Below are 25,166 nucleotides of genomic sequence, written 5' to 3' on the forward strand. Positions count from 1 at the left end.
CTGGAGTTTTGCCGCTGTTATCTATTTCACCTCGAGTTTCCCCGGCAACAAACATTTTAAATAAATCACCTTAGGTGGACAAATACAACTGGGTAACTCTGCATCACCCTAAGTTTACCCTAAGTTTATTTCATTATCGCTACTTCCTTTAGGGCAGCTATATACAAGAGTACTTGTGTTTATCGTCATCGTCTCTCCTTTGCTGCTGCCTTGTAACTTCGACGTGTCGGACGTGTCGGGTTCCGGATACAATGCGCAGGTGTTCACCTTAGGGTTCACCTTAGGTACATGTATGAGGTAGGTACTTACTGCACAGCTGTATTTAGGTAGTGAACCCAAAGCTATTAATAACTTTTAATAACTTTCCTAATAGGTATGTAGATAATTGTTATTATTAAAATATTCGTCGAGCAGCACTCCCCAAATGGAGGGACTGGGTCCATGTAGATATATCTAATTTAACACATACCATCCTTCCAGGAGTCCCGCCCTATATAAGCTCTTTGTAAGCTCCCCAAGGTATATAAAGTAGGTATGCGTGTACATGTCCCTCTATGTCCTTTCCCGCCATCACATACCTATATGGATTATACCTGCACGGACGATGATATTATAAATACTCTCCCATTTCCAAATTAGGGGGGCCCTTCCTGTCATAGACTTGGCACTATAGTTTTATCTAAGACCTCTATAAGTACGGAGAACGACATCGGGGTATAGCCTTTGTATCTGACATATTCAGCTATGTTGAGAGCGTGTATTCCTTCATTAGCGAGATACAACAGATAATTCCAAATGCCGAGTTGAATATACGTTAGTGATATCCACTGCTCTGCATGTACGATGATGGTATAGTATGCAGTGCCTGAGGCATCGCTCTCACCGTTGAGGGAGTCGAGCTGGCTGGTGAAGACATACGAGAAGCACGCGAAGCAAGGATCCTCACCGCATCAGCACGTTTATCTTCGAAAACCCGACTGCGCTCTACTTCTTCGTCCATGCTTTGCATCCTCATTTCTTGATCGCGTTGCGCCTCGGCCTTGATTCTATCATAGTGAAGCGTAGTCACAGCTCTAGGCCAGAGACGATCAAGTTTGCGAGCCTGAGGCTCGGGCACGCATGCCGGAAGCTCATTTACCGGTCTAAGGCCTGATGATCCTCCCCAGTAGCATTCGAATGTAACTTTTGCCTGACTGTGAATGTTGTCGGATCCCCAAAAGACTATGGTATCCCCGTGGTACAACTTCATCCAGTATTTACAAGCGGCCGTGCTATCCTTTGGCTCATTGGCCTGCAAAGGACAGTTGTTGATTCGTATCCCATTCGTCGCCTTAGTTGATATATAAAATGCAAATGAATCTGGTTCGGGCGAAGCTCGCATCGTACGGTTATTCGCTGGCCGAGCCGGATCCCACGGACGGAAATCGCCCAAAGAAGCAGCATAACCGTCTCTCCATAACATGACTCTGAATGCATTCTTAGGAACCTTAGACTCAACGACTGGCTCGTAAACAACCGTGTTGTTAGGATCCCGTCCCCACGACATCACGGGATCGTTTAGACGGATTGATATCCCCGACACTAATGATCCTTCGGTCGAGTAAAAGGCCACGACCGCTTGCGGTAGCTCGGAGGCTTGCGTTAGTGGTATGGTTTGAGTTTCTGGTGGTAACGTATCTGGAATCGACTCAGAATCATCATCGACGGGGGTCGAAGCCTTGTGTGGCATAGGCGAGCCATGCATCTCCTCAGCAAACCGGTTATCCCGCTTAAGTAGAGCTGGCCGTAATACCAGAGCCCTTCCTGTATCCTTGGGAGGGTTCCGGTTGCGCGTGGGTGGGAAGTGTCTCATTGCGAGGTCCCAAAGGCGCGATTTCCTCGGACCAAACTCTTCATTTCTCTTCTGAGCAGCGAGCTCGAATGCGTTGAACTGGAGATGAGTCATCTCAGGATAATCTAAATGCCATGTGTGCTTGTTTGAACTATCCCAAAATGTTGTCTTAGGTAGTGGATAGTCAATTTGGCGACCCGATTCGTTCTTCACCACCTGGGGGATACAAGCGAGTAAGCGGAGCTCGTCCTCTTCAGTCTCGGAAGCATCAATATCTCCTAAAGACTTGAGTCTCTTGAATGATGGCTTTATCCAAGTCTCGCCTGCCTCGTATTCGTCGCTAGTATCGTATGTAGGCTTTCTTTTACTTGTAGTTAAGTCGGCAATTCTAGACCGGAAGTCCGGGTCACCATTGGCCAGCGACTTCACGTTCAAGTTTCCAAGAATCGAAGAGGCGCCACCAAGGCTTTGGGAATGTGCGCCTAGTACAATACTTTCCGAGTTGCTTCGCAATGGGTCTCTGCTGGGTGATAGGACACCGTTACTTATGCGGCCTTTTTGCCTCGGGGTAGAAAGATCCTCGGATTCCTCGAAACTATCGAGAATCTCGGTCTCTAGCGCATCAGGTTCTCTAAAATTTGTGTCTGAGACTGGGAGGTTTAGATGATCCTCTCCGATGGCACCGGAACTACCCAATACCGAATTATTCACTTCTCCAAAGAGTCGATTCGGGCGTTGTTGCCCAAATGTATAATTTTCCTTTTCAGATTCGTATTCGACCGAGAAACCAGGCTCCGGTTCCCTAAAGACATCGTCGGTAAACCGAGCCGTTTGTCTATCGTCGAGACTAAGCTGCGAGGCCGCCTGTCCTAAGTCCTTGTCGTCGGAGACCACGCTAACAGAGCTTGTTTCCCCTACAATCCATGGATGATTTTGTAGTTCCAGAATGGTCGCCCTGGTTTCTGGCCTTACATGTATCATCCTTAATATGAAGTGAATACCATTGCTAGTTACACCAGCCCGTGATAAGGGAGTGATGCTAAGCGGTATCTTAATGATATGGTCGAGCAGCTCCGTGTATGTGACCCCGTTCTTAACAGGAAAAGGCGGACTGCCGGTGAGAGCATAGAATAAAACACCCCCGAGGGACCATATGTCTATTGCGTGATCGTATCTTTCCCTATCGATCTGTCTCTGATTACTTCTCTGCGTTCGTCTTCCATTATCATCATAAGACGAATACTCGCTGTACACTTCAGGAGCGCAGTACAGAAGTGTTCCACAGAACGTCTTAAGGAAAGTCTGTTCGGTATCAATCATTTTGGACAAGCCAAAATCCGTTAACTTGACTACGAGGGGATTCGTCGAGTGTATTAAAATATTGTCAGGCTTCACGTCGCGGTGAGTAATCTTATTTTCATGGAGATACCCAAGTGCACTAAGCAGCTGTTCGGCCATAATTTTAACGAAAGGCTCTGCTATCGGACCGTGCTCCAGGATATACTTGCCCAGATCACCACCTGGAACAAATTCCATAATGATGAAAAACTGGTGTGCATCCCAATCGAAATGCTCGATATATTGGACAATATTTTCCTTAAATTTGGGTCAGATGGATTGGAGAAACCGAGATAGGATGAAAGGAGGTTGCTTACGTGGTGAACCTTTTGCATAATCTTCATCTCATTTTCGACTTTCTGATCTAGGACGCCATTCTTCATAAACTTGCGCTTGTCTAGCTCTTTCGCCGCATACGGCGAGCCATCATATTTTGAAGTAACCTTGTGGACGGTAGCGAAAGCTCCCTTCCCGATGACACCTACGCGCGCATACTTCTCACCACCGCGCCACTCACGGGGCAGGCGAGGATGGCTTTGCGTAGTCTCCCAAGGCTCATCTTTAATGCCGGTCCTATTCCGTGGAGGTGGAAAAAGGTTAACCTATTTAGAATTAGTATCGATGTATGTAATATCATTCACTATTCGGGGACGCCGTCTTACATGGCCACTTGGTCCAGGGCCGATAGTCCTGTTGGCATCATCATCTTGCCCCTGAGCTCTTCGTAGATAGGCGCCGAGTTTTCTTCTATATGCCACATCGTGGTCACCATCGCGACGGGGAATGCGCACGAGAAACAGAAGGTCCTTCGAAGTGTCATGCATAACAATCTTGATGGTCGATCCACTCTCTAGAGTCCTCTTAGTCGGATTGTTCTGACTTGGCTTCTGAGGATCGGCGCGCTTCCGAAGCAATTTGCCGTCTACGACAGTGCCGTTTGTCGATTGGTCTTCTAACATGACAGTGCCATACTTATTGGCAAATATACGAAAATGAATATTGCTAAGCCTCTTGCTCGGGTCGTAGTCAAAGCAAAGATCACACCTCGCTCGATTGCGACCGAAGGTAAAACCTAGACGCGGATCCTTGAGAACCGACGACAATTTGATTACGAGGGCATGGTCGCCAATCCCTCGAGTTCGTCCAAAGTCCTGAGCATCATCTTCTAGGTATAGGTCCGAGTCTATGGCATCAGCGGTGTACCTCCCAGCAGTGTGGTGGGCGTATTCGGACGAGGACGCGATCCTCTGAACTTCGCGGCTGGCGCTGTCGGAATTAGGATAGAGTAGACATATTATATCGGATATGTCCTCGTCTGAGAAGCCCGAATTCTGCTTCCCAAACCTCCTAGGATCTAAGGCATTCTGAGTAGCTACAAACGCAAGAGTTAGAGACTATCGCTAATGATATGTAGCTATACGACAATGTGGAGACTGACCTGGTTGGGTGGCCTGCGAGTCGTCATTCGGGTCCATTGGGAGTATTGAGAATGCGCAGGCGCTGGCCCTCAAGAATTGGTTGTTCACACCGACTGCGCGAAACACAGTTCAGGCAGCCGGTTCGCAATTATTACGTTGAAACTCTCGGGCCGAACAACTCGCTCGAAAGCCTCTGTATATAGCAGGTCCTGGTCATTCAAAGAAAACTCGATTGCATTTTAGGCGACGAGATTATATAGGTATTTTTATGGTTGCGCCGTCGGTGATTATAGATTGCGAGCTAGCTGTGAATCAAAACATTCAACCGTGAACGTTTTACATACAAGTCTAACTCGGTTTAATATGTACACTTGGAGATTTTGATGAGTATGACAAATTGGTTGTAATGGTAACGTTAGCGCTGGTCAGATGAGATGTAGAACAGAACCTCGAGGAAAGGTTTGAGGTAACAGGTATCACAGGGACTCGGTAGAAAGATTTAAGATAAAAGGTCAAAAGTGCACGACAGCCTCTACATAGGCGGATGCACGCGGCAGGTAGCATCAAGTGCGGCTGCCCACTCAACCAGAAGAAGCAGAAGGCAACCCACCTTGAATCCACCTGGCACCCACCTAGGTACCTTAAGGATTTACCCCACAGGGAATTATGTACTATTCTTCTTCTGGAATAGATTATGCAGCCAATCGTTTGTAAAAGTCGGGTAGGCCCGCCCGGCGCCAGCGACATGGACATCTACCACCTACCACCTACGCGTCACAATTAAAAGTTGAAAAGATGTTGAAATTTTATACTGCGGGTGTAATATTTCCACCCGTTCCCTCATTGTTATATTGATGCTAAAACCCCAAGCTACCAGGCTACCTTGTTACCTAAAGCAAACACTTAGGTAGGCTAGAACTCAACATTTCAGGTACCTTCCATGGGACCATCAAAGTCATACGTCACTCGGTGACATCAATCCAGCTGACTTTATGAGGCAAAGGTTAACAAACCCCTGTTCAGGGCATATGTAGATAATTATTAGTCAAATCGACAAACGTACTCGAAGCCGACCATAGTGTCGGAATCCGTTTTATGCAAGTATTACTATATATGTATAAAATTTTCCGATCTCCTGTATATGCCAATTATAGGTCAATAATCAAACCATGCATGCTTCTGCCACAAGAGAAAAATAAATCCCCGTTCCTTAGGAAAGAAGTAGAAAATCATAAATCGTAATCTAGCAAAATCAGAAAAAGCCCTTCTTTTTCTTCGGCTTTCTCTCCATGTCCTTTAGAATATCATCAAAAGTGCTTCCTCCCACAGAGCCCTGCCTCGAACTATTCCGCGAGTCCTGAGGTGCTTGAATAGGGGAACCTGGGAGACCATGTAGATTGCCCGAAGATCTGCTACGACTCATCATGGTACTGATTGGTCGTGGAACCGGAGACGGACCTCTAGCACTAGAGATTCGCGACCCCAACATTGAAAAGTCATCTTCAGGCATCGGGATAGGCTCAAGCCCGAAGGCTACACTACTTCGGTAGTTAGGATTCCTACCGCCTGGTGAGCCAGTCCTCTGTCTAAGTGCCAGACCAGGAGGGCCACTTTGAGGAGACTCGCTCCGGTTGGCCAGAGGCGGCGGGCTTGCTGAGATGCTTGGGTCCATATCGGCAAAAACGGACTGTGGTGGTGGCAATGGTGATAGACTTTCTTGTTGCATCATAGGACCGATGTCTTCTCCAACTTCCCAGCCTTTAGCTACTAGCCAACAGTGGCTACGGTGGTAGATGCCTTCGATACTAAACTCTACGGCATCGGTTGAAAGCTCAACCAAGCCACCTCCACCGGCCACTTCATACCACCTCTTGCGCACTGCCGGCGCGTCTTCTATCCATGGCGCCTGACCCTTCGGTGGCTGACAGAGGAAGTATTCGACGCCTTCCGTGAACTGTAGACCGGGAGCATCTACTACCAGCATCGGAAGCGATTGGATAATAACGTATAGGAACAGCCAGTAGCCGAGACGTTGATCTGCCATTTCCGCTGCCGTTTTGCCTTTGGCTTCCTTGTGTTCAAACTCCTTGAACTCCTTAAGAAATGGGATGTCCAATTTGTATGTCTCGAAGTCGTAGGCCTTGTTCAAGATCAAAAGCGTCTGATATTCCTGCAAGTTATTGCCTAACCGCGCTTGTTCCTTGGCGGAGAGCTCGTAGAAGTTCTCCTGAACACTGGTCATATCTGGCAACTTGGGAAGATCGAATGGAATTGGAGGGAGTACAGGAGGCGAGGATTGATCGAATTCTGTAAGGACCCTGCGCATAGCCGACAGGTGGGGATTCTTATGACTAGTGGTCTCATCTGCGTTTTGGTCAATTACTCGTGTTGTTAGCGATTCGCGGTCGACGAGCAGATCGTATAGCGCGCAGAAGTCCGAGTACATTATTTTCAAAACCTGCCTATTCAACCCACTTTCAGTAAATGGGTTTTTCTTGCTGCGGGCCTTTGGTGGCCAACTGCCAAAAGTAGATTTGTAATAGTTAAGGGCAAATTGTCTCATGCGGCCGAAAGATCTCCTCCAGGTATGATATTTGACCTCCTTGTATTCTAAACGGGATGTAGAGTTGGCGACACCAGAAAATAAGGCCGGAAATTCGAACGATTCCAGTCTATTATTAACCCCGGTTTGGCGGTTCACTAGTTCGATATATGCGCGTTCCAGTCGTTCGCGAGTGGTAACGGAAACTTGTTCCCATAATGGCGAATTCAAGTCTCTAATTGCCGAATATTTGCCCACAGCATGGGTAAACGCTTCGTTGTAGAGGGCCATTGAGCGCATCCGTTCGCCTAGAATGAGCGATTCTATCGTCTTCTCCCTGCTATGTCTCACGTCCGCAAGGCCCATCTGGTCCATGAAAAAGCCAAAGCTCATTTCAACGGCATCTCCAAAAGTCGACCCATCAGCGTTTGTGAACTCGAATTCTTTGAGTAAGCTGGATATGTTGATGAAGACGCTGAAGAGCGTTGGCTGTTCCTTGGTACACACTAGCGGCTGGCCGGTCAAAAACGCAAACATATTTCGAATCGATATCAGTCGCTCCATGTCTGCCTGTGACCTATGACCTGGATCGGACATAGAAACGGGAAGATATAGACGCGACTCCCCGTACACCTCTGGTTCGGACAATGTGGGTGACTGAACTCTTCGTGTTGCATCATCGACAGACAGACTATCTCGACCGGTAAAACTGCGGGCACGGCTCCTTCCTGAGCTGGTAGGCGATGTCATCTCGGCTTCCATAAGCTCGACGAATACTAGTGAATAATCCACGACGAACGAAGGGACTTTAAAAGAGGCATTTCCGCCACTTCCCTTAGCATCTAGGTAGACCAACACATTTCCATTCTCGTTCCACAACTCCGGGACTTTTTCCCCGTCTGCCAGGAACGACGTATTGTAATCCGTATTCTGCCCAAGTATCCATGCCGCTGAAGTCTTAATCGTCTTTGATTGGCTCCGCGAATGCGACCTTGACCTTGCTCCTGGTAGCCAACTTCTTCTCAAGCGTCCCCGCCGTTCCGCTTCTCGCGTTGGACTTTCGCCTCCATTACTCGATCCTGGACGGGACGCGGCTGGTGCGGCTGCGGAAACCGTCAGGCTCCCTGAACCTGAACCTGGAGCCGGTCTTGTAACAGGCGGCTGTGCAGACACACTTCGGACCCTAGATTCAGGGGTCGGCGAATCCGGTTGAGGCACCCCCAAATTGGTCTGAGAATTCGATGTTTTATGACTGCCACTTGCAACAGAGCTACTTCGCCGTCTCTGGTCTTTCTTGAGCCGTGGGGATGACTTGGTCTCGAAGAAATGAAAAGTTGATCCCCGTTGAGGGGCGGGAAATGTGTCATCGGCATCAGATGGCGGTGCCTTGTCCGTCACCGGCGCGGGTTTCTGCAACTTGTTTGGAGTAGAACTTGCGGCATCATTTTCGGAGGAGTCCCTACTGTCGGTTGAAATGGACTGGGGTGTAGCGGTGTTGTCAGAGAGGTCATTTGAATTTGATCTTAGAGAACCGTCTCTCGACTCTTCAAGTGACCCTGGCCCCAAGGGTAGGCTCGGTAGGCTCGGGGGCCTGTCTTTGACAGGGGACTGATCGGGTAGCGGTTTACGATGAAAGGCTCCCGTAGGAGAGTCTGGAGATTGAGGACTGATTAGTGACGGGAAGAAGGACGACAAGCGGTCGAGCCGCGACCTTGCAGAGAACATTTAGGCTAAGCCTTTAGTGTTCTCAAATTGGTGCGATGAATTAAGGTTTGCTACGATCTCGTGGCTTGAAGGTTCGTCCTCGTTTAGTAGTTTTGGATCTTTATCACTATCTTCAGAAGGACTGGTGGCTCAAAGGAAGGGGAAAGAAGTATAAATGGATGTCTGTCCACTCACTTGTAGAAACCATTGTTTAGTCTGTGAATGAACAAGCACAAGCACAGCCCTTTTCTTCGGACAGGGTGCGCAAAGCCCAGGTACCTAGGTATCCCAAGGTAATCCGCGGATGGGATGGAAACCGAGTACTTTGTGTCTTAGGTTTCAACCTAGTACTCTTACTGTACAAAGGTATGAGGATCCACCAGCTAAGATTAATAAGAATATTCGTTCAACAACGGTTCGACGCTCGGAGAAGTAGGGCGTGTGGCGGTTCTAAAGTGACGAGTCCCAGATGCGTGGACTCGATAGTGCGGAACGCCTCGCGTCGGTGGATAAATTTGGTTCTGAGGAGGGATTCCCTGATTCCCTAGGTTAGACGGTTTTAGGTTTTTTAGAACAACTAGATCAAAAAAACCCCCCGAAAAAAAAGGAATTCTATTCAAATTTGATAATTCCCATCCAAGACAATTAGAAAAGTAAGGGTCTGGATGAATGGTATGTATGGTATGTAATCATATGCTGTAGCTCATACAAATTTGATACGTAGGATTTTGTTATATATATCTCCAATATTGCCTTCAAGGAAGGTTGAAATACGTCGGCACGGTACTGCACATGTTTTGGGGGAGGGGTGACGTCGGCTGCTTCTGTATGTAGTGGAACCCCGTGCCTAACAAGAGGTAATTACTACCCTGATTTCGTGATTCCTACCTTACCTTAGTGGTACTGCACGAGTACGAGGTACACTATATATTTGGTACGTACCTCACTTATACGGATCTACCTCATGTACCTAACACAAGCGCATATTGACCACCCAATTTGACTACCAATTTGACCACCAAACAAGGGCAAACTTATCCCTATTAGTGCAACTAAAGGCGCATATATTTCAGTGTTTACGTACAACATTGAACAAGTCCCTCAAATTTTTTTATCTGTTGCCTTACGTGTAGCTGCGCACTGCGTATATACATACATACATGTAGGTACGCATTTTGAGCTGACTCTTCCATCACCTGGTCCTTGAGGTCCCAGAGGCTCAGCTGTACAAATTCGTCACATGTTATTAGGTACCACTTGCAACTAGTCTTTCTGGCGAGCTGCTGTTAAGCTCGGCTCCAACTTCAATGTGGATATGGATGTGCGAATTCAGCGCAAATGGACGGGGTTCGGTTCAGTTGGGCATGTCTGTACAACTCTATTAACAACGACAAACAAATGGTTTGGTGACGGTCTAGAAGTATTTGTACTCGTCTCATCCTCAGCTGAAAATCTAATGACGTATGCCTACGAGAAAGGTCCTGCAGGGTACGGGTTGCTAACGCCAGAGGCTGACGTGAGATTTTTAAGGGGAGATTTACGTGGGTGAATAACAATAAAGAAAAAAAAGACAACAATATATACGACTTTAAATTATATACTTACATTTACATTGTCGATTATATAATAAAGCGAGCCTTTCGTAAGTTTAAAGTGTTGAGAGTTCAATTCTGCATGAAGCTGCATGTCAGATTTATGTTCAGGAACGATTCCCAGATTTCGGGCCGTGGCGAAAACCTTGATCTGGTACTGTAATCTATTCTTAGCATCGGTAAAGGTGTCATAGGGATAATAGGTGTAATAAATACATGCAAATCCCGACGACTACAATGTCATTAACCCCTTGCATATGCCTCCTAAGTCAGCACGTATCATTGACATCTCCCTCGTAAGGCTACCACAAAGGAGTAATCGATACGGACATTTGGCAAGCTACACAGGTGACACAACATAACTTACACATAGACCCATTCGTATTACAACTAGTTGCTCCGATCAATGTAGTAGGTCTGGGCACCTAGTATAAGTGTACTTCAAAATAACGGTTTTAGAAAAGTGCTAAAACACCGGTTTCAGCTTACACGAAAACGCTAAGTGAAAAAAGGATTAAAATACATGTCGTCTGTGCGTGCGGCTTTTTCATCTGCTTAAACTACCTAACCTATCTAACCTAACATAGCATATCAGATTCTCATAATAGGGTAAAACAGATCTGGTAAAAACGAAGAACTCTACTAGCAAGATGCAGTATTGGTATTGGATGTTTAAGGACGAAACCTTAATAAGGTTAAATTCTTTATACATTATCAGATAATCGGTACCTCGAATGCCGATTAGATTCCAGATGCTGGATTAGATAAGAATAGATACCTAGATTCCTAAAACTATCGCATTGCATTCTAACCTTTAACCTTCTCCTACCTCGTTTGTTTGTGGTGATCTAATCACTTCCTATTCGTTCGACCGCTTGACATGTCATGGTTCCGTAATGCAATCCGCAGCATGGCGTCCGAAATGAAGAAGGTTCCCATACCTCGCAACGGCGTCGACTACCGGGGCAAAATCGTTCTTGCGCCGATGGTTCGTTCGGGAGAGCTGCCCTCCCGACTCACGGCTCTACACTACGGCGCTGATTTAGTATGGGGTATGTTTATCGTATTTCCCCTTTATTCTCTTCTCTTTATATAGGTTCAACCCCGCTAACTCATATTGCGCAGGCCCCGAGACGGTGGATAGATCCCTAATCGGAACGACGAGGCGCTTCAACCCTGAGACTAAGACCATCGAATGGACGAGGAAGCCGTCGCATGGCACCAAAACCCCACCAACCGACATAAAAGATAGCCTAATCTTCCGAATCCATCCAGAGAAGGAAGGCAATAAACTAATCTTCCAAATCGGCACCTCGAACGCAGACCTAGCCGTCCAGGCAGCACGGCTCGTCGCCGCCGACGTCGCGGGTATCGACGTGAACGCCGGGTGCCCGAAGCCCTTCAGCACGCACGACGGCATGGGCGCCGCTCTGCTGCGCACCCCCGACAAGTTAGTCGGCATTTTAGAAGCGCTAGTCCAAAACATCACGCCCGAGTTCGAGATCGGGATCAGTGTAAAAATCCGGATCCTGGAGACGGCAGCGGAGACGGAAGTGCTGGTTAGAAGACTCGTCGGGACGGGGATAACAGGGCTAACAGTACACTGTCGAACGACTCCCATGCGACCCAGGGAGCGCGCCATCCGCGGCCAGCTACGCATGGTCGCCGACGTATGCCACGAAGCCGGCGTTGCATGCCTAATGAACGGGGACGTAGAAACCCGAGACCAAGCGCTCTCTCTAATTCAAGAATACGGCGTCGACGGGGCCATGATCGCGACACAAGCCGAGAAGAACCCCAGCTGCTTCCGAAGCGCAGCTGACGGGGGCATATTACCATGGAACGATGTCGTGGAGCAGTACATCCGATACGCGCTCGAGGTGGAGAACAAATTCGGCAACACCAAATTCCTACTCTGCCAGCTCGTCCCGGGAAAGCAGCCCGCGTACCGCAATATTAGCACCTGCAAGAGCTATACCAAAGTGTGCGAGATGCTTGGCTACGAGCACCTGATGGAGCGGGCCCGCGAGGTCGATATCAACCTGGACATTGATCTGGACAACGCGGGAAAGAAAGACAAGAAGACCAACAACAGTGCGTTCGCCGCTGGAGGTAACATGGCTGAGTCGCGAGCGAAGCCCCAAACTAAGAAGGGTTTGGCAGAACGGGGCGTAAACGCGCAGACAGAAGCGCGGTCGGCTGGGGCGACGCCGTTTGAAAATATAGCAGTGCCTGTTTAAGGTAGATTGCGAATTACATCGTAGGAGTTGATGGAAATAGCATTTAAAGGCGTTAAAATAAGCATATACCTCCTTTTAGCTCTAGGGGTGAGGAGGTAGAGAGCATTTGTGTACGTAAACATCTACAGTTTCACGGTTTAGGTTAGGCTTGCGGGGGGGGGGGGGGGATACAGGCTTAATGATACTTGGGATGGCTAGGAATAGGAACGCGCATAGCAAGTTTAAGAGTCGTGATGACGAGTGCTTCAAGATCTTTGTTCAGCTGATTCAAACATTTAAGCCTTCATCTACCCTTCTTATTTACGAATCGCCAGCTAGACTTTCTTACCTTGTTTAAGTAAATCAGACACTTTCGGGGGTAATACCAACGCAGTCCTATCGTTACGCTTGTGGAAGTCCACGAGAGATATCGCGATCTTTTCGGGTAAGTCTTCATGTATGAAATGTCCTGCCTCGGGAAATACCTGCAGGGCATATTTCCCTGCCGTAGGAAATACGTCAGCTCTGTACAACTTCGGACGTGAATTAACCAAGGGGAACACGAACCTTGCATTTGACCGATTGTTAACTCCGTGTCTAATCTGTCCGTGCCTGCGAGGAGTAATAACTTTCCGCCTCTCGCGCTCAGGAACTTCTGGCTTAGCCCTGTGAACCAATTCTCCCAGAATGGCTCTGTCGCCCCGAGATCCGTCCTCCACTTCCAGGGTCTCGGATCACCCGGGGCTCCACTGAGTTTCAGCAAAGATGGGACGCTGGTACGGGCGGAGAGCGAGTTACGAATTGTTCTCGATTTGAGATGCCAGTCGATCCCTTCTTCTAAGGTTGTGAAACCAGTCGGTCGTGTAGAAAGGTAAGTGTTCATGCTCTTCAAAGCATCAACGGCTGAACCCTCGACTACGTCAAGGACAACATACCCCAGTAATGAACTACCGAGCTTTCCCGTCTTGGCCACTTCTGTCACGACCGCACCTCCCAGCGAGTGTCCGACTAAGATAATGGGTGGTAACTCTGACCATTTCATTTCCTTCTGTGTTAGCAGTACGGCTGAGAGTAAGTCCGCAGCAAAGACCTCAAGGCTCAGGCCTATTGCTCGGTTGTCTGCAGGTGTCGTTGTTAAGCCATGACCACGGGCGTCGAGTGATAGGATGCCAGCCGACGGGAGGCGTTTCCGAATCTCATCCCCGACTAGAGCGAAAGAAAGACCAGACGAACCAGCACCGTGGTGCATGATAAACAAAGGGCCCTTTCCAACAGGAGACGTTAGGTACGCATGGATGGTAGGGTCTGTAGGGCTACTTGGATCGTGGAGGAACAGTTCCCGCTGGAAATAAGTAGTCCAGGGGATCTGCTGGAGAGATCGTCCTCTCGGCGCGCTGTGTACCAGAATCAGCTGCCGTGGAAATGAGCGCATACGAGTTGAGAGGAACTACCCCTGTGGTCTAGCAAATAAGTTCTGGCTTGGAGAAGGGATGACGGTTCCCGTGGAGGAAGCTGAAGAAGCCGAGGATGAATCATCGTCAGGGTGTTCTAGAAGCTCCGGAACCTGGTCAGCCTCATCTTCGTCCCGCTCGTCAAAACTCTCGGGAGGTAAGGCGGCTAGGCGGTTCTTGGCCCAGGCCCTCTGAAGGTTACTCATTATGAAGGGGCTGCAGCTAGGTGGGTAGTTGGCTACCCAATCGTTGTCATATGAAAACGAAATAAGACGGTGATCAAGTATATGCAGGTCATAATATGGGGCAGCTGGAATGACTGCAATTATTCTGTCCGAACCTAGGCACCATGCCCACTCAAGTAAACTTGCGGTCGTAGGGTAGGGAGGATCTACTTGAAGAAATGGGTAATGATAGGAACGGTTGCTGGTGTATGATAGATCAGGATGTGGTAGAGGTTGATGAAACAAAGGAGTATCCCACTTCCATAGTGGGGGGAGGGTAGCAAATCTAATGGTTCCACCACTACCATTTGACATCACTCTTTCCCCGTTATGATACAGCCTTATTACATAATTTAGGTATTGTACCTTAGGTACCTAGGTTAGGTATACAGGTCCTTCCATCTTCTAATATATGTAACTTTGGAATAAGGGATTCAGCTAAAGTTTTATGCTTCGTAATTCACTTAATCTACTAGGTTACTACCATGTACCTCGTCACACAGCAGTGAGATACATTGAGTCTCTTGAATTTAAAACGCGCATAAATCTATGTAAACTCGCTACAGAATATCTAACCACTCTAACGAATAACTCTTAAGGATTTGTTTGTATAATATAAATGCCTCACTTTGGGGGGAGAACCAGGGTATAGTAGCCATCTTCAGCCATAGACTAACGTAGTCTATGCTATTGTAATCCGATATCCAATTCGAGAGTTGATACTCCGTAGTTATAGATACGATGACTTCATATAGAAGTCCTTTTTCAGATCTTATATATTAGTTTCCTAGCTAACCTAGCAACTTCTTAAGAGCTTAACTTAAAGGTAACGTTACCCTTTACCGCAGCGATGTCCCTAAACACCGCAATATCTCGCTGAAACTAGCACTCTTTATGAAGCGGCGAGATGACTCTTGTTTAAGGCCGCCCATCCTTTCGTCTCGTAGACCATACGCCGGACTCCTGATGAAGTTAATACCAGGTGGATCGTCCACTGTTGTGATGGGTGCTGTGACCGTAACATCAGGGACAATGTCACGAGAGGCTTCGAAGGCGGCTGCTGGATCGTTTATGGCGAAGTCGTGGCGGAGAAAATTGGCAAGACAGGCCGGCTTCACACTATCTCAGCCACGCCCGAATCAACCAACTTCCTTGCATCCGACCACCTTAGAATAACAATATCGCCAACTTTACCATCCATAGCGCCATCCTCGTCTGTGCCTCGCCCTTCGACACGCGTATCTCCCAGTAAGCGGATAAACACAGCCGTATCCAGGTCCGGCGTGTCGATCATGCTAATATTCCCAGCGGTATCGTTGAGATTTTGCAGCGGCGCCGGGAACGACGATAAGAAGGAGGAAAGATAGTGATTGTGGAGAAGAGCCTGGTGCCGAGTCGCATATGCGAGTTCAGGCGGTGAAAGACGAGTCCGGATGACGGGGTTGGAAAGGTAGTGCAGGGTATGCTTGTCGATCTGGCAGATAGTCATATGGAATATGATTAACACCCACAATCCATACGGCATATACATATACGTGCATATACGCGCATATGTGTATACAAGACCAAGCGATAATACGGAAGGAACATGACTTACCTTAGCTATACGGGCTCTCAAATAACTCCGCACCAAGTACTTATACCTCTCAAGCTCGGTCTGTATAACGATCAAAGCAAAGTTGGTCTTGGGATCCATATCGCCCGTCATTTCCTCGATTTTCTCGACCTGCTGCTTGATACGTTCGTTTATGCGCTCGAATAAGCCGTCGATCGGCCAACTATAAGACGCAAAGGGCTGTCAGTGTCGAATCATGAGGGATCCGGCGACGGCGTTGCATACTCGAGTAGCTCGGGCGAGGACCTCTCTGCGACCCAGGCGCGTGTTAACGCTTGTAAGTCGCGTGTGTCTTCGGGGATGGAATCGAATGTAGGATCGACCTCTCGTAGTATGTCGTCGATATCCATTGCTAGCGGTAGTCTCCTTGGTATTTGTCTAGTCGAAGAGATTCGAGTATTAGGATATTTGGCTAACCTACTGATTTACCTAGAGTAGCTCTTTCGTTGTATTCGCGTATCCTCCTATAACGTTATGGGTCAATCGCGCTATATTAAAGAGCTCACAGCGCGTATCTGTCAAGCCTTGATAGTGATAGTAGTGGGGTAATTTAACCCCACTATATTGTACCTACATATTACCGTGCAGTACATACCTAACCTAGGTTGGTAAGTACCTATCAGTGCTTCCATGGCATTGGTTTTCAACCATGCATCCCTAGTTTGCGCCAAGAATATTAATATAGCGGAACATTGCCTGCCTGCCAAGACAAGACAAGCCGGCTCTATTCCGAGCCCCATATTTCCCACGTAGATTCCCAGATACGCGAAGATGAACTCAATATGTATAGGTACTCAACATGAGGTAATATAACATTCTAACCTAATCTACGGGTGAAATACAATGGTAATGAGTATACGAGTTATGATCCTTGTAAATATGGACCTCTAGCGCTAATGAGAGGCCTACAACTTATAAGTCAGACAAGAAATAGAAACCAAGTACTTGAATAAAGAAGATTTAGCATAATTTTCTGAATACAATCATACCTATTCCTCGACATTTCAAATGGTGTATATTGCTAAGCTACTCGTTAATGATTTGAAGCCGTTCCACCATGGTGAATCTCCTCCCTTATAACGTATAATCAAGACTATGGTTGGCTTCATATAGAGTCATTCCTGTCTGATAGATTCAAACCTACAAAAGAGTTATTCTGCAAGCATAATAATAGACATTATGCCCCCTTTTCAGTAGTCAAAAACATTATCCAATAAATTCCGTGCTTACCAAAGTCTCCCAAGGCCTCTGCGTTTCCCATACTTTTTGCATGAGCCGGCGTGCATTATGAATCTAAAAGGTTGTTAGAAGCAGCTACTTAGGAAAGTAAATTCATTACGCTTACCTGAGTCATCCCGTGATTCTCAGCTGTCATGAATCGGTTGAGTACTAGAGTCCTCTGTCCCTCATCAATAGCATCACATCCCGCGGTAAACATAGGAAACAAGAGGCAAGATTCTGCTGTCCCGCCCGGTCGAATACGGCTGAAGCAGTCGATGATCTTCTGTACTGCAACCTGGACGGACCTGTCTTCGGTTGGCTTCCCCATGATCCTACGGTAGAGATGGACGAGCCCAGCCCAATGAAAAGCCTCGTTCGTTGCCTCCATCTCTCGTCTATCCCACTTCTCTACATCCCCTTTCTTGTGTATATGCTTGCAAGGCACCGGCAACTGGACCATGCTATCCTTAATAGCTTCTTCAATCCTCGAGGCCTGCCCTAATACGTCGTCGCTTGGCTCCCAGTCTTGTCTCACATCAAGGTCGTCTCCAATGCGTTCAGAGTCACACTTCCTAGCCAGGTCAGCAATGTTGGCAAGAAGGTAGATGCATCGCGTAGTGAAACCCATGATGCAGTCTATCTCATCATAGCCATCGATAATGTCATCTACTTCGTAGTCAAATATCCAGGTTGATGATGAGTCTTTCGGTCCCCCACTAAGGCTTCCTATAACGTCAAGATATGCGGCCCAGCTCCACAAGAAAGAGCAGACAGGGTCGTGACGAAAGTTCGACTGAAATCCGCGAAGGCCACCTGGGCGCGCAGTTATGAGTTCTCTCGCAAGGCCTAGATGTCTTTGCCATGGCATATCGTATCCGAATACCTTTGGTGAAATTATCTCAAGCGAAGCTAGCATAATGGCCGTTGCGAGGTTCGCATCTGAGAAATTCTTGTCTGGGTCGTTCAGATCCTGCCTTAGAGCTGGGAATACGTTGTCAACCCAGGTGGCAATCCGAATCGTAGGCTCCGGGTGGTTCAAAACGCGTGCTCTATGGGAAGCTATGTGTCTAATTTAGTATGAGTTTAGCTACTCGGACAGCTGACATCCTTACCAGAATATGCTAGTAGAAGTGCTAAGAGGTTGTCATTCTTGACGGCCATCTGCGGGAGTATTGTCCGGAAGGGATTGGCATGCGGATCATCATAAGGAACAAGAACTACATAAAGATTTAGTTTATAATCGACTAGGGCAGGAAGGATTGCTTACCTCGAGCGGTATGGTTCAAGAAATGATGCTAGTTTATAGGATATAAGTCAAGGCCCCATTGAATTGAATAATACAACTCACGAAATACTGTTGACTATTAGATATGGCGTAGAGATCTTGGGACAGCGCTACTCACAAGAAGATTCATAGGGTTATCAATGAGTCTAGCGAAATGTCAATACGCACTAGGGAGTTTGTACTTGTGGTTGATGGCCCTGACTTACTGTGTGGGAAGCGGCTCGAGGCTGCGAGGAATATATATCGAGACTGGCCTTGAATAATATCCACCCCCTTCTTCAATGAACTCATTAGTCTCGACTCCGAACCCAAATTCGGTCCAAACCAGATCATCAATCGGTTCAAAAGGGGTATCCAAAAATTCGCGCTGTAATAGCGGCGATGACCCACTAATAGCGATCATGTCTTCATTCTTACCCAGGTCACGATCCGGAAAACCGCGGTCAATGCCGTAATAGGTTGCTTCTGTTGACACACGCGTTCGAGTGTCTATTGGTGGTAGGCTGGCCCTTACTCGACTAGCACTTTCGTCTTGTAAAGCTGGAGGGCCCGGAGGTATCGACAAAAGTGAATTTACGGAAAGTCTCCGGCTAGCGTGACGCTGATCATCATCGCTATATGTAGACGATGTAGTAGGGGTTAGAGGAGAAGCAGACGTTAGGCCAGAGCCAACTGTAAACCTGAAGGATGCCACACTCGAGTCTAAAGTCGAGCTGGCCGCTGAGTTGTGCCTCTGTTCAATCGGGTGCGCTGATTGGGGATCAGGAGTATGAAGATCCGACGCCAGCCTTGCGCGCTTGCTGGCAGGCAATGATTCCGTATCGCCGATAGTCCTAGATGATAGATTGTCTAAAGGGACTGCTATCTGGGAAGGTACCCTATTACGGTCGAGCTTTGGCTGACTTTGTGGACCGGTTAGGGGCTCAAGCCTCCGTGTTCCTGGATTGTCAGATGAAGGATATTGGTGCACCAGCTTGAACCCTCTGGCGGGCAAAGGCGGCGATAAGACTTCTTGGCTGAAATCTAGCACACCAGGCTCTGGCCGCTTCCCCCTTCGGCCTTCCCAGTTTAAACGGATGCTATAGTCACATTTTTCACCTGTTCTTTGACAGCTTTAAGAAAGAACTGTTAGCCACTATAGACTCTCATAGAGGGATATATCTAAGATAGAATAGAAATAGTGTACTTTAAACAATGGGGCCGCTCCTCGCCGCATTTGATCTTACGGTTTTTACACGGCCTGGTGTGAGAGTCAGCACGACAGCACAGTAGGAGGAAGGTCTGAATAATAAAGGATGATATACATACCAACATCCATTTCGACTTCGCCTTTTCGGTTCTGGTGCGCCGGGTCTTTTCGGACGTGGCATTATACGCTGGCGACTCTTACTCACGGTGAGTGGCCTAAGTATGGGAAATTGTACGAGCACAATATCCCTCGTTCCGACAGCGACCGCGGCGCATATTCGACATGCAGGACTCTCGGTTTGAGAGGCAGCTGTTAACTGGGAAGGATTGTTACACGGCTCGCTGACCAATGCAGGACAAGAGGAAGGATGAGATGGCACAGTTGCAATCCAGTTATAGTCCCGAGAAGCTGGTTGCGAGGAGAATACCGAATACCTTTCGTGGTGGGAGGGCGACTTTATGATCGATCCGGGGTTGGGATTGGGAATGGGGATTGGGGATTGATATTATATAGCTCTGTGCCTTAAAACACTCTTCCTTGCAGGAGTGATAGGTAATGACGAATATACCAGGCCTCGCTAACACTCTTTCTCTCTCTCTCTCTATCTCTGGTCTGGGGTCTAGGGATGCGTAAAAGATAAGGCCAAGACTAGGTACAGTAGGAAAGCCAGCGGAACGACGGAGGATGATTGACCAAAGGGATATGGTAAGCGCACATTCTGCAAGACCCCGGGAATGCGAGTCCCGGAATCCCATACGATGACTGGAATTGGTCAAAGTCCCTCTGCACTGGAACCGGGGATGTTCACGTAGACTGCAATGTGGTAGGAGGACAAGGGCCCCGACGGCTCGGCTTCCACAGAAAAAAAAGGATTAGTGTACATGTGTCACAGTATATAAATAACTAGTTATACACTGTATATTATATACCACACGTGTTACCCCGCTTTCCGCTCTCGCACAATTAAGCAACGTTAACTGGCTGCTATTTCTCTCAAGTTCTTAGGGCAGGCAAAACAAGATGGGGGTTATATCCGATAGGTATCCGATGCTTGATTTTATGCATGTGTAACTTAATGGTGTTCCTACACTAGTAATAATTTACCTAGCTGGAGTTTTCGAATTCTTATATATTCATAGGTACCTACGTAAACCTCGAAATCTGGAAACTCGGTATCGTATATCATGGCATTATACAGTGTGCGCCTGTTACCTTAAAATCGTGGGGTAATTGTAGCTAAGGCTGCTCAGGTTGTGGAAGCGGGTGCGGCGAGGAACACCCTTCACAAGGCTTAAGTCCTAAATAGGTGGGACAAGGTAGGTATGTACCTAAGGCAGTGGGGTTTTGCCTTAAGCTACATGTACCTAGTTATCGGATGCCGTAAATACCGATAAAACGGAAAATAGAGCTCACCTAACCCATTATTTAGATTACCTAGTTACTTGTAGCTCTATACATAGATTAAGAGCTTACAAAACGACAAGTCTATTGAAAAGGACCCGAATAACCTCCTATTCCGGGTGACTACCTATCATTGCAGATACGGGGGTTCGGTTCCCCTCCTCTCTCGGGCAAAATGGTTCTGGTGTTGCCAAGGTCGTCACACGTTGGTGGAACTATTTTTTTTGGTATATCTTATCAACTAAAAATAGTGGAGCTCATAACTAAATAAAATAAAGTACGCGAGATTAAGAGCTTACAAGATTCAGCGCCGGGAATTTTTGGAGCTGTTCGCAGCCTCATCACAGCCTCGCCTAGGATACCGTTTTTCTCGAATCGGTCGAGTTTCTTATTGGTAGAAGCTCTAGCAGAAGCCGATACAGCATTCAGTCGACAATCACGTCTAGCATTTTGGATTTGTTACAGCTTTTCCATCGAGTCGCTCCTTGGTAGCAACTTCACAATACCCGTGTTTACAAATGGCTGAAGTAAATAACAAGAGAAGTCACTCTGACTTCGCTGAAAAGAATGGCGACGGTATGACCCTTTGAACATTCCACGCGGATAGTGAAACTAATTCCCTACGCTCAGATGGCTCCTCAGATGATGATATGGGTCCCCAGTTGCCCTCTACAGCAAGTGCACCCAAGAAGAAACGACGCGTTCTACCACACGAAAAACTCTATATCGAAGCGCTACCTAAGTCAGCACGCTACTCGAAATCTCTTATGCACAAGGAGCAGTTGGCTTTTTTGAACGTCACGCGATCTGATTTTCTCATTACAACATCTGCGGATGGAGTAGTCAAGTTCTGGAAGAAAGTCGAGCAAGGAATTGAGTTCATTAAAGAGTTTAAGGCTCACCAGGGCGAAGTACGGTCGGTCTCAGTTAGCCATGACGGGCGGAGCTTTGCGACAGCCGGTATCGACAAAACCGTCAAGATTTTTGATGTTATCACTTTCGACCTTCTCGCCATGCTTCCTCTAGACTACGTCCCTAAGTGCGTCTGTTGGATACATAAACTCGGCGCTTCGTTACCGCTCCTAGCTGTCTCGGACGACTCAAAACCGTTGATTTACATATACGATGGGCGTGGAGAAAACCAGACACCGATACATACTATCAAGGGCCTACATAGGAGCCCTGTGTCGATAATGGCCTTTAATGACGCCTACGACTGTGTGGTATCTGCCGACGACAACGGAATGCTTGAGTACTGGTCGCCAAGCGCCAACTACGAAAAGCCGGCAAATGTGTTCCAATACAAGAGCTCTACCAATCTCTTTGATTTCAAGAAAGCGAAGTCGACGCCAGTCTCCTTGACGATATCACCCTCAGGTCATCAATTTGTCACATTCTCCCTACCTGATCGTAAGATCCGAGTTTTTGAATTTGCGTCGGCTAAACTGTATCGGACTTATGACGAATCTCTGCAGGTCATTGAAAAGATGCAACAAGCAGGGACATCCATGCAAACGCTAGATGATGTCGACTTTGGAAGAAGGCTCGCTGCGGAGCGCGAGATTGAAACCCCTTCACTTCGAAATAAGGTCAATGTCATTTTTGACGAATCGGGCCACTTCATCTTATATGGCTCCATCCTTGGCGTCAAAGTGCTGAACACATATACTAACCAAGTTGTGAAGGTTTATGGGAAAGATGAACATATACGCCCAATCAACCTTGCTATATACCAAGGGCAACCTCAGAAGAAAGGTGTTACAACTGTAGAGATGGCTGCTTCAAGCAACCCTCTCTTGCAAGAATCGGAGGCGAGAGACCCGATACTCTTCATAACGGCCGTAGGGAAGGTTCGATTTTATATGTTTACGAACGACGAAGAGATATCCAGATCAGAAAGAGATGTCCAGAACGAGAAGCCAACCATAATAAACCCCAAGCAAGCCACTCAGAAAAAGGCTGGTGAGACTGGCACAGCAGCCATTCTTCATACAACATATGGAGATATCCACATCCGGCTCTTCCCCGATGCTGCACCGAAGGCCGTCGAGAACTTTGTAACTCACTCCAAACGTGGATATTACAACAACACCATTTTCCACAGAGTAATACGCAAGTTCATGATCCAAGGAGGCGATCCCTTGGGCGACGGTACGGGTGGCGAGAGTATATGGGGGAAGGAATTTGAGGATGAGTTCAGCACCCTCAAACACGACAAACCTTATACCGTCAGTATGGCCAATGCTGGACCAAACACCAACGGAAGCCAGTTTTTCATCACTACAGAGAAGACGCCATGGCTTGATAACAAACATACGATATTCGGGAGGGCGGTGCAGGGATTAGACGTAATCCATAAGATAGAGAACGTACGAACGTACAAGGAGAAGCCCGAGGAGGATATCAAGATCCTCAATATCGATATAGCCTAAGTATGTGTGTATACAACTCGATAATACTTAACTTGAGTATAATGCCGTCTATACCTACATATATCACTAATTATTTAATAAAAGGACGGCGCATCACAGGATAAAACGAGAAAAACAAGAAGTGATATTATTATACAAATCATACCTAGGTAGGTATTAAGAACTACCTTAGGTAGGTTAATTGACTTCATAGGCGTGTAGGTACCTATTGCAGCTCTAGTGGCTTCGTTACGTCATATAAATTGTAGTACCACACCGATTTCAATAGGTAATCTGACATATTGAACTTTGCAAGTCACAGACCTCGTGAATCCGGCACTTAGCGTCATTGGTAGATTAGATTTCCTGTAAGGCGACTGGGCCGGGCAGAATGCAAGACCCGACAGTCCGGTCAAGCAATCAAACTTACCGACTTTCAAGCCACATTTTCATGTGCGTTTCCTAAAGTACTAAGAGGCAATTTATCTGATGTTACGCCTCCTTTTCGGTGATACCCAATGTGTTGTTATATTAAATTGAGAAATTGAGACGTTGGATACATATTCGAGCTGGACACTTTGATGTTAGTTAATTTATTTATCCATTCGTCGAGTACATATATTAGGATCTCTCCGAGAGAAATCAGCTGGAAAGTTCATACTAAATTATCGTTCACTTTGCTGCCGAAATGACCGGTCGCCATCCGCTTCAGAGGCTTGCATCTCCGTCGAGACAGTTTTCCTTTTTGGTTCACCTGGCGGGAATATTGTCTTTTGCGAGCTCGTTCAAGTTTCTGAGTACATGGGAAACGCCAATGTCCGCTGCCTTCGGCGGACACTTCCAGTTTCTCACCATTATTGGACTCTCCCTCGCGCTATGCACATTCGGCGTCGGATTTCTAGCCGACATTACGCTGTCCTCCCGGCTATTTGCGCTGAAGCATGTCCTCTCCATGTGCTCGGCGCCGCTAGAGGTATTGATCAGCATCCTATATTGGGGTCTTTGCGCCATCGACAAAGGTTTGGTATTCCCGCCCGACTTGCAGTTAGACCTGCTCCCAGATCTAGGATTTCATGCCGCGCCGGCGGTTTTCCTAGCGGTGGATTTGTTGCTCCTTAGTCCGCCATGGACGATTCATGGCTTCTCAGCCTTGGCCTTGAGCGAAGCCTTGGCGCTACTATACTGGTTTTGGGTAGAGTACTGCTTCTCCCGCAACGGCTGGTATGCTGCTTTATTTCCTTTGTCCGCTTCCAAAAAAAAGCTTTGTCGTTCTAACTCCTCGAAAAGGTACCCCTATCCCATTTTCGACAAGCTTAACACTTGGCAGCGGATGGTATTGTTTACGTTCTCTGCCCTGTTGATGACCGGCAGCACTACGGCGTTAAAATGGACGTATGGAAAAATCAACGGTATCGAGGAATTTAAAAGGGAGGCCGTAGCGGATCCTGCAAGCATCCGGAAGAGGAAGTAAATAGGATTTCTGGAGATTGGGGTTGGCAGCACAATGAAAAATATATCATGAATTCAGTAAGTAGATCAAAGCTTTCATGTACTTGCTTATGCAGAACTCTCAGCTTATAAAAGCAGCATTAGATAACCATATCGGACGATTCGAATTTTCAAAGGGATTCGAGATAATGAACATGGGATACTAGAGTATTTGGGTTTGATAGAGGTTCTTTGATTATAGATGGTATAAATGCAGTCGAGAAATGGAGCACTTAG

At 47.2% G+C, this 25,166-nt stretch overlaps 8 protein-coding genes across 8 annotated transcripts; 3 read left to right on the forward strand and 5 right to left on the reverse strand.

Annotated features, from left to right (window-relative positions):
• Positions 1 to 374: 374 nt before the first annotated feature.
• Positions 375 to 5,123, reverse strand: F4813DRAFT_358018 (uncharacterized protein). Its single transcript, XM_049243190.1, has 4 exons — positions 4,608 to 5,123; positions 3,832 to 4,541; positions 3,487 to 3,771; positions 375 to 3,427 (listed from the first exon to the last, which is right to left on the reverse strand). The coding sequence occupies exons 1-4, from the start codon at positions 4,642 to 4,644 to the stop codon at positions 815 to 817; spliced, it is 3,645 nt and encodes a 1,214-aa protein (XP_049099794.1). The 5' UTR covers positions 4,645 to 5,123; the 3' UTR covers positions 375 to 814.
• A 243-nt stretch (positions 5,124 to 5,366) lies between these two features.
• F4813DRAFT_358019 (uncharacterized protein) lies at positions 5,367 to 9,615 on the reverse strand. The gene is made up of 2 exons (XM_049243191.1): positions 9,029 to 9,615; positions 5,367 to 8,781 (listed from the first exon to the last, which is right to left on the reverse strand). The coding sequence occupies exons 1-2, from the start codon at positions 9,039 to 9,041 to the stop codon at positions 5,840 to 5,842; spliced, it is 2,955 nt and encodes a 984-aa protein (XP_049099795.1). The 5' UTR covers positions 9,042 to 9,615; the 3' UTR covers positions 5,367 to 5,839.
• A 1,088-nt stretch (positions 9,616 to 10,703) lies between these two features.
• Positions 10,704 to 12,905, forward strand: F4813DRAFT_358025 (FMN-linked oxidoreductase). The gene is made up of 3 exons (XM_049243192.1): positions 10,704 to 10,957; positions 11,013 to 11,477; positions 11,551 to 12,905. Exons 2-3 carry the CDS (start codon positions 11,306 to 11,308, stop codon positions 12,663 to 12,665), a joined length of 1,287 nt encoding a protein of 428 aa, XP_049099796.1. The 5' UTR covers positions 10,704 to 10,957; positions 11,013 to 11,305; the 3' UTR covers positions 12,666 to 12,905.
• F4813DRAFT_358029 (Alpha/Beta hydrolase protein) lies at positions 12,834 to 14,641 on the reverse strand. Its single transcript, XM_049243193.1, has 3 exons — positions 14,096 to 14,641; positions 13,212 to 14,038; positions 12,834 to 13,146 (listed from the first exon to the last, which is right to left on the reverse strand). The coding sequence occupies exons 1-3, from the start codon at positions 14,632 to 14,634 to the stop codon at positions 12,980 to 12,982; spliced, it is 1,533 nt and encodes a 510-aa protein (XP_049099797.1). The 5' UTR covers positions 14,635 to 14,641; the 3' UTR covers positions 12,834 to 12,979.
• A 792-nt stretch (positions 14,642 to 15,433) lies between these two features.
• On the reverse strand, positions 15,434 to 16,284 carry F4813DRAFT_380616 (GINS complex, Sld5 component; the record flags this gene model as incomplete). The annotated part of the gene is made up of 3 exons (XM_049245580.1): positions 15,434 to 15,793; positions 15,917 to 16,097; positions 16,160 to 16,284. 3 exons carry the CDS (start codon positions 16,282 to 16,284, stop codon positions 15,434 to 15,436), a joined length of 666 nt encoding a protein of 221 aa, XP_049099798.1.
• Positions 16,285 to 16,723: 439 nt separating this feature from the next.
• Positions 16,724 to 20,510, reverse strand: F4813DRAFT_358039 (uncharacterized protein). Its single transcript, XM_049243194.1, has 10 exons — positions 19,749 to 20,510; positions 19,627 to 19,680; positions 18,647 to 19,552; positions 18,559 to 18,586; positions 18,504 to 18,509; positions 18,423 to 18,450; positions 18,268 to 18,372; positions 17,280 to 18,214; positions 16,924 to 17,227; positions 16,724 to 16,839 (listed from the first exon to the last, which is right to left on the reverse strand). Exons 1-9 carry the CDS (start codon positions 19,808 to 19,810, stop codon positions 17,141 to 17,143), a joined length of 2,211 nt encoding a protein of 736 aa, XP_049099799.1. The 5' UTR covers positions 19,811 to 20,510; the 3' UTR covers positions 16,724 to 16,839; positions 16,924 to 17,140.
• Positions 20,511 to 21,135: 625 nt separating this feature from the next.
• On the forward strand, positions 21,136 to 23,796 carry F4813DRAFT_61261 (uncharacterized protein). Its single transcript, XM_049248698.1, has 2 exons — positions 21,136 to 21,606; positions 21,661 to 23,796. Exons 1-2 carry the CDS (start codon positions 21,549 to 21,551, stop codon positions 23,460 to 23,462), a joined length of 1,860 nt encoding a protein of 619 aa, XP_049099800.1. The 5' UTR covers positions 21,136 to 21,548; the 3' UTR covers positions 23,463 to 23,796.
• On the forward strand, positions 23,539 to 24,939 carry F4813DRAFT_61063 (FAR-17a/AIG1-like protein). The gene is made up of 2 exons (XM_049248697.1): positions 23,539 to 24,662; positions 24,729 to 24,939. The coding sequence occupies exons 1-2, from the start codon at positions 24,130 to 24,132 to the stop codon at positions 24,910 to 24,912; spliced, it is 717 nt and encodes a 238-aa protein (XP_049099801.1). The 5' UTR covers positions 23,539 to 24,129; the 3' UTR covers positions 24,913 to 24,939.
• The last annotated feature ends 227 nt before the right edge of the window (positions 24,940 to 25,166 follow it).

The sequence above is a fragment of the Daldinia decipiens genome (assembly GCF_022478715.1).
Source record: "Daldinia decipiens strain CBS 113046 unplaced genomic scaffold F4813scaffold_15, whole genome shotgun sequence".
NCBI classification, from domain to species: domain Eukaryota; kingdom Fungi; phylum Ascomycota; class Sordariomycetes; order Xylariales; family Hypoxylaceae; genus Daldinia; species Daldinia decipiens.